This window comes from Protopterus annectens, chromosome 1.part1, assembly GCF_019279795.1.
Source record: "Protopterus annectens isolate FY-2018-M chromosome 1.part1, PAN1.0, whole genome shotgun sequence".
NCBI lineage: Eukaryota > Metazoa > Chordata > Ceratodontiformes > Protopteridae > Protopterus > Protopterus annectens.
Window position 1 is genome coordinate 118,685,219 of NC_056726.1, and position 15,682 is coordinate 118,700,900.

General features: G+C 40.2%; 1 protein-coding gene across 1 annotated transcript in view; it reads left to right on the plus strand.

Annotated features, from left to right (window-relative positions):
* The window catches only part of LOC122814238 (dynein axonemal heavy chain 5-like), a 3,525,594-nt gene that overhangs the window by 1,063,265 nt on the left and 2,446,647 nt on the right, over positions 1–15,682 (plus strand). The window contains exon 32 of the mRNA XM_044086840.1: positions 5,627–5,692. Within this exon, the coding sequence (XP_043942775.1) occupies positions 5,627–5,692 (66 nt within the window). The remainder of the gene's footprint in view (positions 1–5,626; positions 5,693–15,682) is intronic.

Sequence of the window (15,682 nt, forward strand, 5' to 3'; positions counted from 1 at the left end):
TAGGTTCATGAAAGCTGCTAATAGAAATTGCTAATAGGTTTTTTATCCTAGTCAAAGCAATGGACGCATTAAGCACTTGATTTTTAAATGAAATCGGATAGTGATTGGTCAGAGAGTAATTTATTGCATTAACTTGATGTATTTAAACTGGATTCTTTTTGTTAGAATCATTAAGTCAGAAGAAGCGTTCATAGCAATGCAAAAGCGCTCACTACATTTTTATTTGTCTGTGGTATATGTAATAAAAAGTCTCCTTCGCTTTGGATGGTGTTGCCTCTTGAGTTTTCTTTGGATAAATAAGAGAGACAGATGTGTGTCCCAGAGACTGTACCTCCTATGGAACAGGCTTTCCATCCATGTGAAGTTGAGTTTATTATCGAGGTTAAGCCCAACCTAGACAAGTGGATGGGGAATAGGAAATATATACTGGCCTTGGTACCCCTGTCCCTTATAGACAGAGGTGGCTTATAAATGTCTGGCCCTCAGTGTCCTGTTTAGATGCAGGACATCATTATTCTTTTGGGAAAAACTGGCTAGGCTTAGAAAGGCCTCTTGTTGTTAGCCTAGTAACAAACTATGAATCTATGATATAAAGGCAGATAATTGTCATATAAAAGTTCAGGTTTGATGTCTTGCTTGACAACAGGATTAATTGAAAGAAAAGAGCATGGCATGTATAGCTTGTCCTAGTTTCTTTTCTTATAAAATCATGGTAACTGACCTCAACTCATGGATACAGTGATACTAACACCTGTCAACACACCAACAACTACATAAACAAAAATTGTATATGGTAGATAAATCAAGACATTGTATGCAGACCTACATTTTGTTATTTTTTTATTTTATTATGCTTTGTTGAACTGGTTAGTATCATTAGGCTGGTGGACACTTTCTAGGGAAGACCCAAGGTGCAACTGGGGTATTTATACTGTCTAAGAGAAATTTGGCAAGGACATTGATGAAATTCTTCTACTCTTTTTTGTGAGTACAATGGGCTCATTTACCACTAGTTTAGCAAAGGCAGGTGAAAGTGGACAACTGCCCCAGGCACAGTGTTGGGGGTGCAATCGAGTGCTCTACAGTATTAGTCTGTACCAAAATGGCGGAACAGAAAGTCACTCTAGTTCCACGTTTGCTTTTTGTTTTGTTTTTTAGTTTGCTGGGAGCTGTGGGTTGGCTGCTGTATTTTAAGTAACCAATTACACAATAAGCTGAAGACTTTTTTCTTTTCCTTCTTTTCTTTTTTTGCTCTACAGGGGAAAGTTGAGTGGACATGGAAATAGTGGGGCATGATTGGCAGATTTACTGTTGGAAGCCAATCGGCTCCCTACATTAATCCAAAGATGTTTTTTCTTCACTTGAACAGCTAGGGGGCGAGGCACAAGTCCATGGGACCAGCTCAAGGCATTAGGTATATGGAGCTTCAATATAATTTCTCATCCAAAGGATGTGATAACAACTGATGGCATTATGAATCCTGCTGTATATAAGATGTGGGACAAAATTTCAATAAGATGGAAAGATGCTGATCATTTACAGAAGTTATAATAGTAGAGCATGCATGTTGTTCCATGGACCAGAGTGATAGCTGCAGATATTTTACAGGAGTTATAATAGAAGTACTTGCACATTGTTCCATGGACTAGTGTCATACCTCTCAACCTCTTATAACAAGATATCTGCACAGAGCCTGAAATAATGGGGGGACAAACAGGGATAGATTTTAAATATTGCTGTTATAAACCTATAAAGTTGCTAGAATACTTGGATTTTTGTTATGATGCATTTTGTGAAGGCTATGAAGTTTGAAACACTTGAAACTCAAATATATGTAATTATTTAATGATCTCATTCCTCAATGATTTGCCAGAAAACTGCAGATTTTATGTAAAACAGACGAAAAGTAAGAAGCAAAAATCTGGACATTCTGCGAAAATCTGGTCAGCTGAGAAGTATGAACCAGGATGAAAGCTGTGGATACAAGTGCATGCACATTGTTCTGTGGACCAGGGTGAAAGCTGCTCATTTACAGGAGTTATAATAGAAGTGTGTACATGTTGTTCCATGGACCAAGGTGAAAGCTTCTGATCATTTACAGGAGCTATAATAGAGGTGAATGCACATTGTTCCATGGAGCAGGGTGAAAGCTTCTGATCATTTACAGGAGCTATAATAGAGGTGCATGCACATTGTTCCATGGAGCAGGGTGAAAGCGTCTGATCATTTACAGGATTTATAATAGAAGTGTGTACACATTGTTTCATGGGCCAGGGTGAAAGCTGCTAGTCATTTACAGGAGTTATAATAGAAGTGAGTACACATTGTTCCAGGGCCAGGGTGAAAGCAGCTAGTCATTTACAGCAGTTATAATAGAAGTGTGTGTGCATTGTTCCATGGACCAGCGTAGCACAGACACTAGTCTTCAGCTGTTCGTTTTGCTGCCTTCTGTGGAAAACAACACAGACAGAATTGAAATTGGATGTTAACCATTCTCAGCTACATCACAAGTTGAGATTTTGCATCTTAAAATACTAATATGCTTATTTTATACAGTTGGTATTATAAAGAAATTGCTTCCCAGCAATTTAAAATATGAGGTAATAACCTCAAAGGGAATTTTATCACAAGTATCAGAATCATTTTACTGGGTTTCATAACTTGTTCCATCCTCAAACAGAGATAAAGGATATCAGTCTTGTTAAACTATATTCAATATCTAAAAGTAGCATTCATAAATGTGTGTTGTACAGCAATCTGCTTATTATTGATTCAGTTAAGACATACCACACAATCTTCTTATAAAAAACTAATGGGATATTAAAATAATAGGAAATGTTGCTGTTGACCTTCTCAGAAAATATCCCTACAAGGATTTAACGCAGGTAGAAAATGTCATGATATAGCCATATTACAGTACATGTCCTTCCATATAATCCGTTGTGGTGCAGCGGCAGCATTGTTGCCTCAGCAAGAGGTTCTCCCGTTCGATTCTCGGCTGGAGTGTGGGGAGTGCCTTCTGTGTGGAGTCTGCATGTCCTCCCTGTGGTTGGGTGGGCATTCGAAAGACATGCGTAAATGGGCATGCCTTTGTTAAAGGTTGGACATCGAGCTGGCATCTCAGTGTTTGTGAAAATCTACTGCCAATCATTAGTTCCTCTGTGGCGACCTCTAACCGGGAAAAGCCGAAAGACAAACAACAACAGTACATGTCCTTTCAGTAACTTCACAAGTGAGAAAACTGCAAATCCAATGAGAAAGGGTTGTGGCAGTCTGGCTGGAAGATAATGCATTTTCCTCAAGACTTTTAATCAGAACGAGTAAATCTTACTGCTGCAGGTATAAAGTTTCACTCTCCAAAATTTTCTTCTACTATGATTTGGAGGAGTTAGCAGAGACCTTGATTCCACAGAAACCCACAGTCCCAACAACAAGACTTCTCTGAACTACAGCGAGTTTCTCCTGCAGGCGCTTGGCAAAGATGTTGGTCTAGAACCCCAGACATTTCATCAGCAATCCTGACTACCTCTCTGACCACTCATGGAATGAGGAAGCCATAAAGAGATGCTTGGTTTACACATAGGAATTGTTGCCATTACCTCCAGGGTGTTGACAAAGAATGTGATACCAACTGGCAATCATGTAGGTGAGTGCTAGACTAACTGCCCCTTGTGGGCCATCTTTAGCTTAGCCAATTTCTCTTTTATGAGAATCAAACCCTGTACTTTTTGTCTGTGAGGTAAACACCTTACCCATTATGCCAACTCGTCCTCCCTTTCCATTCATTATATCTCTGCAATTGTCAGCTATTACCCTCAGACAAAGGATCCAGTCAAGGAAGGAGGTGAAAATGCTGCTCAAAGAGAGCCATCTTAGAGGTCCCATGGAACTATTGAAGATTCACTTATTAGATCAGATTATTTTCAGAGTGGAAAAAAAGAAAAAAAGCAGGACCTGTGGCCCATTATGCATTTCAGTTGCCTCATCATCATTATTTCATGACCCCCCCTTACTTTACAAATGAGACTGGATGTGCTCTTTATTTCTTTAAAGTGCTTACATAAAGATCAGAACACAGCCATGAAGATTCCTAGGGACTGGGACAGGGAACAGTCATTATCAGTTTGGTACTTTTCTCCTTTACCTTATGAATGGCCTGGGAGTACTCACACAATGCATGAAGGTAATACGTTATGACTTGTCCAGGAGTACTCACACAATGCGTGAAGGTTATACCTTATTACTGGTCCAGGAGTACTCACACAATGCATGAAGGTAATGGCTAACCACATGTGTTTACAAGGAGCAAGATTATGTCCCTGTTTGTGCAACTGCCTATAAATTATTCACAGCAGAGGCAGGTTCATTTGGCAGAGACAGTCATTGTTCCTCTCCTCATTTTACATTTCTTATACATTCTATTGTAAGCTGTTTCCTAGATATTAAGATGTGTCAGGTATTTTTGCCTTTGGACAGAAAGCGCACAATTTTGTCTTGACAGTGCACTGTTTAGTCCCAAGTTCCTGCTTTAGCCATTCTTTGCATTCTAACAGCTGTCCTGATCTTGACAACACTCCATGCAATGGACCACATGAGACTCTTGCTGTGGACTTTCAGGTTTAGATAGCCCCTATCTGTTTATTGACAGGCAACCTCTGTTTATTTTCAACTGTTTCTGCATGCTTGATAAAACAATATTTGCTACATACTGTATCTGTTTAAACTGTGCAACTGTTTTTCAGGCCTACTGAATTTGATCCTTACCTCTGTTCTGATCTTTGTCTCTTTTTTGTTTCTCTGTTTGTTCTGTGAATTGTACTTGGTGCTGTACTTGAAAAACACCAGCACAGAGCTGAATATCCTTTACTGTGTGTGACCTTTGGAGCTTGTAGTACAAACTTTTGTTTAGAGAGGCTTAGCTGTTTCTTTGTGGCAGGGGGATTCAGACTGGTCTGATCTGGATAGAATTACTACACAGGGCTCTGTTGTTTTTTTTTTTTTTAATTGGATAATTTGGCTGGTTCCCTGTTTCTCTGCCCTAAATAGCTAGTGTTTAAACCAGTTTGTACTTGTTTGATAAAAGCTGCAGTGAGTCAGGCCTTCTGCCCTTGCTCAGCTGTTTTATGCTGAGAGGCTACAAAAGATAATTTTCTTCTTTTCGACTGTTTCTGCACTTGTTGTATCCATTATTTGAAATAGTCATACAAAATATATGACCAGTCATTTGCCTACAAAGATGGGTACAGATGAGTTCAATGGTTTGCTGTGAATTGCACTTGGCTATGGAGCAGAGTACAGTTTTTATGACATGTTGAATTTGACAGTTTCGAGCCATGATCACAAGTAACTGAGTCTAATTAATGTTATATCAAATGTAATTTGTGCAGTTTTGCTGCATCTACAGTTTAAAAGTGGGCGTTGTGCAGTTTTCTTTCCTTCACTGCTTGTTGTAAACGTAAATGATATAAGACTCTGTCTGTAACCTAGCCCTATTGAAAATCTTGTCAGTTTTGTTAAGTGATGTTTTTCAGATTCTAACAAGCAAAAGATAAAGATCTAAAAAAAATATTGTAAAATGTTTATTTATATGAGCTTACAAATAAAGTATTCTTTTTTTCTTATGCAGGTAAAGGAAATGTTATTAAAAGATAGACAAGACACATTTAAACAGGAGCTTGACAAGCAAGTTAAGGTGAGTTTTTCTCCCTCGATTGTATTTAAAGGACTTTGCTAAAAAAGATTCTGGGTCCTTGTGTCCATCAATATAGTGCACATTGGTTTGCAAGCTCTCTGCACACTATGATACGTACTCCGTTGTTCAGGATTGCATTTAATAGATGTGTATCAAGGCTTTTAATGATCGTGTAGTAACCATCTCTCTTCATTAAGTATTACACACAGGAGCACATAATATACACTGGCATGCTAACTGTTTTGTTATATGGTTCATTCTTGACCTTATCTGCAGTCAAACAGCATAGCACAGCAATGAAATGCCATGCAGTAATATATATTTTGTATAATTTACTACCAGGCTTTCCCTAGTGACTGTGCTTTGCTGTCATACCTGACTATAATTCCTAAAGTCCTTCTTGACTGTGATTCCTAAAGATTTTGCAGTCTTAATACATGACGACAGAGGAAAGGTCTTACAGTAACATACTGAGCATGCTCAGTGCTGTGGAAGTGCCCCTTATAGGAACTCAGCAATGTCACTCTGTGTCTAGGTGAGCTAAGGTATGATTGTGATAGCAGGGGTCATACCTCAACCTGTAGACACTACAAATAGATACAAAGGCCCTTGAGAAGTAGATACATCCAACCAAAACTCTGGAAATCTAGCATAAAATTTGGAAACCAAATAGTCAAATCTTCCCACTTCTTGTAGGAAGAATACAACTCAGAAATATGTTTAAAAAACAGAGTGGCAGGTGTAGAAAAAGGATGAAAAAGTAGAGGCACTTTGTCAAAGAGACAGTGTAAAATATATAGACTTTAATGAACTGCACTGAAAAATTCTGCTACACAATGTCATTTGTTTATGCTTCTGTAAAAGCTAGATGAAAGATGTGTCTTCTTTCTTTAAATTATTGGTGCGACTATTATGTCGGTCATGTAGTGTGGGTTTCTGTGTACAAGACAGCCTTGCCAAGGCCTTTGATACCATCCCCCACTCTGGAATCATAGATAAACTTACTAAGCTGGACATTAATCGTTACGTCACTCGATGGGTTGCCAACTGGCTTACTGACAGAACCCACATTGTAAAAGTAGCTGACTCCAAATCCAGCTCCAGACAAGTGACAAGTGGAGTACCTCAGGGTTCAGTCCTGGGACCTTTCTTGTTTGGCATCTACTTCTCTGATGTACAGGCCAACACTAAGGGACTCTGGCTAACAAAGTTCGCAGATGACTGCAAACTGGGAGCCATTATTGAATCTCCAAATGATGTGGATACTCTACAAAAGGGCCTTACAGAAACAGATGCTTGGTGCCAGAGCCATGGGCTCAAGCTCAATGCCAAGAAATGTATAGTTATCCCCTTTGGGAAAAAGATGTCATGTACTGGTGAATTATCACATAGGTGGCAGTACACTAAACACCGAAAGTGAGATGAGTCTTAGGGACACAGGTGGACAGTGGTCTCACCTTCAATAACAACATCGCCACAACAGTCCGGAAATCCTTCTACATGGCACACCTCATCACAAAGGGCTTTTCATCCAGAAAAACAGAGGTCATTGTCCCACTGTACTCATCCCTCAATAGACCCATTATAGAATAGAACACCCCATTTGGTATGTACCTCTCAAGACATCTGCAACAACTGGAAAGGCCACAGAAATACCTCACTAAAAGAATCACAGGCCTAAAGCAGATGCCCTATGCTGACCGCCTTAAAAAACTCCAGCTCTACTCTGTAGCATATCGTCTACTCTGAGGCGATCTCTGCTTAACATACAAGGCCATGTCAAACCCAGAGCTGTTGGACATGCTACACTTAAAGAAATCCCAATCCCTCAGAGCCACATGCTCCAGGGATTTAAACCTTGTCATCACAATAAACAAATCATGCTGGAGGGATAGGTTCCTGAACCAGAGACTCCCCAGACTCTGGAATAGATTGCCCATACATGTCAAGCAGAGTGCCTCTTTGGCCTTCTTCAGAAGGAACCTTGATGATTGGATGGGTGAAAGGAAATTCACCCCAGGGATCATGTCAGTCACCCTGCTAGACAGGGGTCCAGGGAAGTAAATATTGTGGGAAGAAATAACCAGGAATTGTTATGGCTAGGCTTCTATAGGCCCTAGGGCAGGAAGATGGCATAATGGTTAACGGGCTTACCTTACAAACAAAAGGTGCAGGGTTTGATTTTCACATGGGCTAACTGGCTAGGCTTAAAGTGGTCCACGAGGACAGTTAGCCTAGTACTAATCTATGAACCTATGAACCAACCTATGAACCTAAAAATCATATGTAATGAGGGGAATTCAGAAAATTGTGTGAAGAGATAAATCAAGCTTGAAAATAGGGATATGCCTCCAAAAATAAATACATCAATTGCAGAGGTACATCAAGCATGAAAATAGGAATGTGCTTTCAGAATAGGGATGGTTGAGAGCTGCGGTAGTGTTACTTGTACAATAGAAAACTCTTGTTACTGCTAGAGTTGTTTCCTACCATGCAAAGGAGGTTTTTGTGTTTTTGTTACATTTTATTTCAAACTGTGCTAATATGTCATTTAGCTGTGTATGCTGAGCAGTAATTTAGCATGGAATGTGATTGTTAGGCTGCCAAGTGCAACACCGCCTTATTGTATGTGGGTGGCGTTGTACCATACGTTATTCTATTGGGACCAGCTCATACACTAATGGTGTTGTATTCTTGAATGTTCTTAACCTGTATATAACTGGGAAAGTGGCCATTTGTATTTATATTCAGTACATGGAGTTCTATGGTTGCACAATAGACTAAGACTATGCATAATAATCTAATCCCATTATGTACCATGTTCACTATCGCAAATATATTTGGTACTCCATTCAACAGCATACCAACCTTACTGGGTACTGCACAATTTTTATGAACAGTGCCCAGAAATAGAAAACCATTAAACCCTTTTAGATTACACCATCAGAATGAGCAGCTCTTCAAGTTTTAGTCCAGAACAAAGAAACAAAGATTGACTCCTAGAGGTGTATTGTCGATGTGGTAGTTTTCCTGAGCAGCTGGCTTTCCAAAAGAATACACTTTTTAGATTTTAGCTTTATTCCTCGACTCAGGTGCTGATTATTTCTTTAGGAAAGCCCTTCTGGAGGATGGCTGAGTCTTTTGGTGAATCAGTGACTGCTTCCAACTTGCAGTCAGCCACAAATTTTCATCAACCAAAGATCCTTAACATTTGCTTGGACTTTTGAGAAGTAGATGCCAGAAAGGAGTAGTTCCTGAACAGAAGCCTGTGGGACTGCACTAATAGTCCCAGCACAGACCCCTGTGGGACTGCACTAGTGGTCCCAACACAGAGTCCTGTGAGACTGCACTAGTGGTCTTAGCACAGAGTCCTGTGGGACTGCACTAGTGGTCCCAGCACAAAGCCCTGTGGGACTGCACTAGCGGTCCTAGCACAGAGTCCTGTGGGCCTGTACTAGTGGTCCCAGCACAGTCCTGTGGAATTGCAGTAGTGTTCCCAGCATAGAGCCATATGGGACTGCACTAGTGGTCCCAGCACAGAGTCCTGTGGGAAGAGCCATGTGGGACTGCACTAGTGGTCCTAGCACAGGGTCCTGTGGGACTTGCGCTAGTGGTCCCAACACAGAGCCCTGTTGGACTGCACTAGTGGTCCTAGCACAGAGCCCTGTGGGACTGCATTAGTGGTCCTAGCACAGAACCCTGTGGGACTGCACTAGTGGTCCCAGCACAGAGTCCTGTGGGACTGCACTAGTGGTCCCAGCATATAGCCCTGATCTTTTTGTGGAAGTAGCTTCCTACATGTTGACTTTCTGTGTCCTATCTCTAAGCCAGTTAGCAATCTAATGGGTGATGTAGGAATTTATTCCTGATTTAGTAAGCCTTTCTACAATGCCTGAGTGTGGAGTAGGCAGTTTGTACCATTTTGCTTTCATATATTGCTTTGGTGACTTTTTCAAAAAGTCAACACACAAGCCCCTCCTCTATTGTCAATCTTAAAGCAGTTGGAATTCTGAGGCAGTATATGAACTGTCATGCTCACTGATAACAGCTACTTACTAAACCCAAAGGACTCTGTCTGGGAGAGGTGTAAATAATTAAATCAGCTGGAGGCATCCCTCTGTCAGCCAACTACATGCAATGAGCTCAAAAATCTCTCTCTACCCCCCCCCCCAACTGCATCTGTGCAACATCCATAATCTACAAAGTCTATGCCTTCTTATGCATATACTATTAAAACATCTTTACCAAAGCCTCCTTAGGATACAGAAGGCTAAGCATCAGTCTAAACCTTTATATAACTCTTACAAATGACCCAGCATTAACATATCATATCCAACATTCAGCTTGTTCTGACACTGTAAGAAGTACAGACAAAACAGAGGTCATGTAAATAGTACAAACAAGCCCTTAAGGCAGCAAGACCAAGCAAGTTCATCTGGCAATGTCCTAGTTCTAAGCGATTCCACAGCTAGATACACAGATACTACACTCACTAGATGGGTTAGAAGTTAGTTGTCTTTCAGGTGGCATGATACCTATTGTCACTAAACCCTCCAGCCCTTTCACCCCAGTTACTCATATGACCTGATCATATTATAAATGGCAATGCATGACTTGAGATGCACCTCCCTGGATCATATGAAGAGGGATATGATGGGGCCGTTATGCATTTGAAAGGTAGTGAAGCTAATGTTGAACAGTATGCTACTGTCACCAAAAGTGATGCCACAATGCAAACAAAAGATAATTCACTTCAATTATTTGTGTAACTGGTATCATTCTAGGGAGACCCAAAATATATATCAGCTTGGATGAGATGGTGTCTGCATCACTTACCTCATGGCTTCTGAAAACTGACTAACACTTTTTTCCCTACAGTTCTTTTTTTAGACAAGGTCAGTCTCCTAAAATTACTCACATTGTGAACTGCAATCAAAATGATATAAAATATCACTGCTCAAAGTTCAAAGCCTAAACAAAAAGGTGCATACCTTACACATATGTCTACCCCTTGAAAATATTGATATATGTTTTGTAACTTAAACATGGTATCAGAACAGTGAAAACACCACTGTGGTGCAGAGTATTATTGCCTACTATTCCTTCAGTCCCAATGCCAAAGTGAATGTTGTAGCTGGTGGGGATGTTTCTGTGTTTCTAAGAAAACATTTCATATCCAGACTTAAAATGCAGGAAAATGACTTAGATCTCTATCCACATTCTTCTTACAATAAACAAAGCCCAATAGCACACAGTAACCAATTACTGTACCAACTCTATGACACCAGCAGGCCATGATGCATATCTTAACAAACTGACATCCTTCACCATGCAACCTAACACTATCATCTTGGTAACTTCAGCTATCCCTCCATTAACTAGCGGACCAACACCACCACAAACAAGTATGCACAGAGATTCACTTATTTCATTAATGCAAACTCCTTGAACCAAATAGTCGAAATCCAAACTAGTGGCTCTAAGATATTAGGCCTCATTATCACAAATCTGTACCCCCATGCTCAGAGCTCACACTTATCAAATCACTAGTCTGACCATTGCACAGTAATATTTACTGCTGGAGTAAGACCAAAGTCAACTTCAAACCCACTCCGTCTTTGAAGACTATTCTAAGGCAAATCTAGTCCAGCTAACTGATGACCCAATGAAATTCAAGCAACACCTGCCAAATTATGTGTCTACCTGAAATCCAGAATGGAGGCCTTGGTCCCCATAACATATATAGTGCTAAATTTAAGAACAAACCCTTTGGTGAAGCCCCAGTAGGAGAAAGAAAATCCTAACCTACAAAACAAACTTAACATCCCATGAGCTAGGAAAGAGCTTAAAACGATTAACAGAAAACTTAGAAACAAAAACACATCCTCGAAGAGTAAGTATAAATTGTGAACCCCCACCCATGCTAAGGATAACCACAATGCTTTTGCCTGCGATAACAATAACTTAGGAAATAATGAACAACAGAACTCAATAAATAATAACTCATTCTCTGCGCACACTGCCAACATATAGGTTCATAGGTTCATACTAGGCTATCTGCCCTAGGGCATTATAAAGTGTCTAGGAGTGTGTTTGGTTTTTTTTACCCATTTTATTATAATTTTTATTTGTCCTTTTCATAGTATACTGTGCCTCTGTCTCTAAGTGACACAGAAGTGATATACGAGCAAACCTAAAATCTCCCATCCACCATCCAAGATTCCTCTTGAAGAGAGTTAATGTGGACTCCCTGCTAACCCTGGACTTTTTTATTTCCAGAGTGAAGGAAGCCTAATCTCTGTGGGTTATGAATCAGCCCCTCCCATTTATGCTGGTTCAAGTCTGTCAAGTCTCTCTCGAAATGGGATTTGGATTTTCTGAGATTTTTTTGAGGTCTGAGGTGCAGCCATTCCGGGACATGGCTTTATTAGGGCAATAGATCGCCTTTGAGCAGGCGGTATTGATGAATAAATTCAGTTGAAAGTTTACCCCCTATATCCCCCAAATTGCTTGCAGCATATTAGCAGCCATATGCCCCTTCAAATCACTTCTGAACAAGTCCTTACATCACAGCTCTGTGAACCTTGACAATGTGGCAAGTTGTCTTTTTTCAGCACCAAGCACTACCTGGTTAAACTCCTTGTTACATCTACTCAAGTCTCAGCTTCTCCACTGGATTCATGCCAAATGTATGGAGAACTACTACAGTCATCCCACTGTACAAAGAAGGATCCATGACTGATGCAGGCAATTATAGACCTATCAGACATATTACAAGGCAATGAAGTACATCATTATGGACCTCATAAATATTTCATAGGCAGTCTTCAAAACCTGGACCAGAACCAGTTTGTGTTTGTTAAAGGCATATTTTTTTGAGCAGATCATTACAGGATTAGACTCAGGTAAATTGGTTCACACAGCATGCCTGGACTTGGCCAAAACCATTAATAACACTCCACAGTTAGATATCACTGATAAGCCAATCCAATTAAATGTAAACATCTATGTTACCAGTTGGTTGGTGTGCCAAATGAGGCAAAGTCTGTTTTTTTTTTTTTTTTTTTTATCTTTTGTGGAATAGTGGCTGTAAAAAGCTGATCATTGATTTATTATTTATAGTGTTGTTTTTTTTGTTCTTCACTTGACTTGACTTCACTATTCTTGGCTGGAGTGCCTTCTGTTTAGAGTCTGTATGTTCTTCCTGCATTCGTGTGGGTTTTCTCTGGGTACTCTGGTTTCCTCCCATGTAACAAAGACGTGTCTGGAGTGTTTCTCTCTGGGCCTTCACTGAAAATTGGCTTTGTTCCAAGTCAGACATTCCCGGTAAACAAATGCTAAATAAAATAAAAAATAAAAATAAATAAGAGCTGAGGGAGAGGGCCACTAATTCATAGTACTGGCTCAGGTCACAGTTTGAACCAACTACACTTCTTGGGGGGACATGTAGGAGGTAACTAAGGTTTTTTGTATAGGGTGTTAGGATAATACTTTTCTTATTGATGGCTTCTGTCAATAAGGAACATGGGGGTTAGACCAGGGTTAAATTTGGGATTTCCCATCTATTTGTCAAGGTTTCATTTAAAAAGGGTCAGGGACGAACTCTGTTTTACATGGATTGGGAGTCTGTTCCATAGTGTGAAGATCCTTTGGGAAACATGTCTGTCTCTCCGTCACATTCTGCTTACATCACAACCAAGGTTCCGATCCCTGGATCTGGTGTCTATAGTACTGTTTGTTTTGTGCATGTACAACAGATCCATCAGGACTGGGTCTGAGGAAGCCCTGTAAGCCAGGCAAAGATGCCCTGTCAGCAGCCTGTAGCAGACTGAATACAGAGACAGAGCCTTTAGGGTGTCAGTGTAGGACAGGGTATTCATACTCTGAATTCTCCTGGTGACATAAGAAAATCATTCTGTTATATTAGCTATGTGTTGGTCAAAGGCCAGATTGCTCTTAGGGGTATTTTATTGATGGAGTGATTAACTTGGGTTGCATTTTTTTGAACTGAGTTTTAGGCCATGGCTTTGGCACCAGTCATTCGCCTGTTTTCAACCCACTTGTAAGATAGTGATGTCTTGGAGGGGAATCTATAATAGCTCCCAATTTGCAGTCATCTGTAAACTTGGTGAGCCAGGGGTCCTGAACATTAGCCTTGACTTCCAAGAAGTATATGTCAAACAGGACTGGGCCCAGCATGGAGCCCTGAGGAAGTCTACCTGGTGACTGGTATCCTGGTGGAGGTAGTATCACTGATTCTGACTTCTTGAGTTCTGTCCGTGAACCAGACTCCACTGAGTTATGTAAGGATTTACGCATAGCTCAGAGAGCTTGTCAAGAATGCCTGAGTGAGATATTGTACTAAATGCCTTAACTAGGTCAGTATATTTAGTATGCACTATTTTACATTCATCCATTTCCTTCAAAGAAGTCTGTCAGGTTAAGTAGGCATGACCTATGATTTTCCCTTAAAGCCAAATTGGGATGGGTTCAGTGTCTATAGGTAACCAATGTCTTTGTTTATCATTTCCATGCTAATTCATTCCATGGCTTCGCATATTAGGGTTGTTATACTGTAGTTCCCTGGGTCAGTTGATTGTCCACCCTTGTAAAAGAGAATGACTGTTGTAGTCCTCCATTCACTTAGAATGTAGCCTGTCTGAAGGCTGTAGTTAAAGAGTGCCTGAAGTGGTCCTGATAGGTCATGTTTTAGACTGTTCAGGAGGTAGCTGGGGATTTTATCAGGACCCATAAATGCGGTATTCTTGATTTTAGCAAATGCTGCCAGCATCTGGTCCTGGCTGATAGCTGGGGAAATGTGTTGGAGCCTGGAGGGGATTTTACCTGGTGGAGATGGGGGAGAGTGGGTGGTGGGTGAAGTCTGAGCTGAATTAATCAGCCAGCAGATTTGCTATGTCATCTTGACTGGCAAAGGTGGCACCATTCACCATCAGTTCAGTACACTGCAGTGTATTACCTCTAAGCTTCTGGTCATAGTTAAAGAAGGCCTTGTCATGGTGCTTAGCCTGCAAGGCTATCCTGACCTTGTAGCAGACTTTGTTGCACTTAATTAGACCTCTTAGTTTCTGGTTTAGTTGAATAAGAGAGCACTTGTCTATATGGGAGTTGCTCTTCCTGATTTTGGCCACGAGTTTTCTTCTTTTATTATATGCCCTGTTTAGGTGAGGTTTCCACCAGTGGGGCTTGTTTTTAGTGTTAGGTTTAGGTTTACTTTTTTATGTGTTGGTAAATGAGCAGGACCATTGCCTGGTACAAATGGTCCACTGGATCAATGACCTAGTTTGAACCTATGACCATGTAATCTTTACCACTGTTTATATTATATAATCTTTATGTCTGAGTATACTCAATTAGTGCAGGATGTGGGAAAAGTAGCCACTTAGGGATCTAACCTGTGCAAACTTTGTCCCTAATTACACACATTCACTGCAAGCTGTGGTTACACTGGCTAAGTAAGTACAATAGTGATTCGATAATCCAAACTAATTGGGTCCTAGGGTAGCTCGGATAATCAAACTGTTCTGATAATCAAACATATAAATGAAATGGATAAAAAAACTTTTACAAATGTTTTTGATGAACATTAAACAAGAAAAATAAAACAGTTATTGTAAGTGCAAAATGTTATAGTATATTATTGTAGTACATGCTCAAAAAACACACACAAGTGAATACTTATAATGTTTATATATTTAGACTTTGTGATTTTTCCAACCCAAAACCTTTGAAAGGCTGCATTCGGATAATTGACATTTTGGATAACTGATGTTTGGATAATCGGCACTACTGTAATACAGGGGTGTAGTTTGTTCAAACTTTGTCCCTGATGAGGCATATTTAATGCAGGCTTTGGTTACTCTGCATAAATAGGTCATATGGGGATGTAGCCTAAATGAACATTGTCCCTGATTACACACATTCATCCCAGGCAGTAATTGCATTAGATAAATAAGCCATACAGGGAAGCAG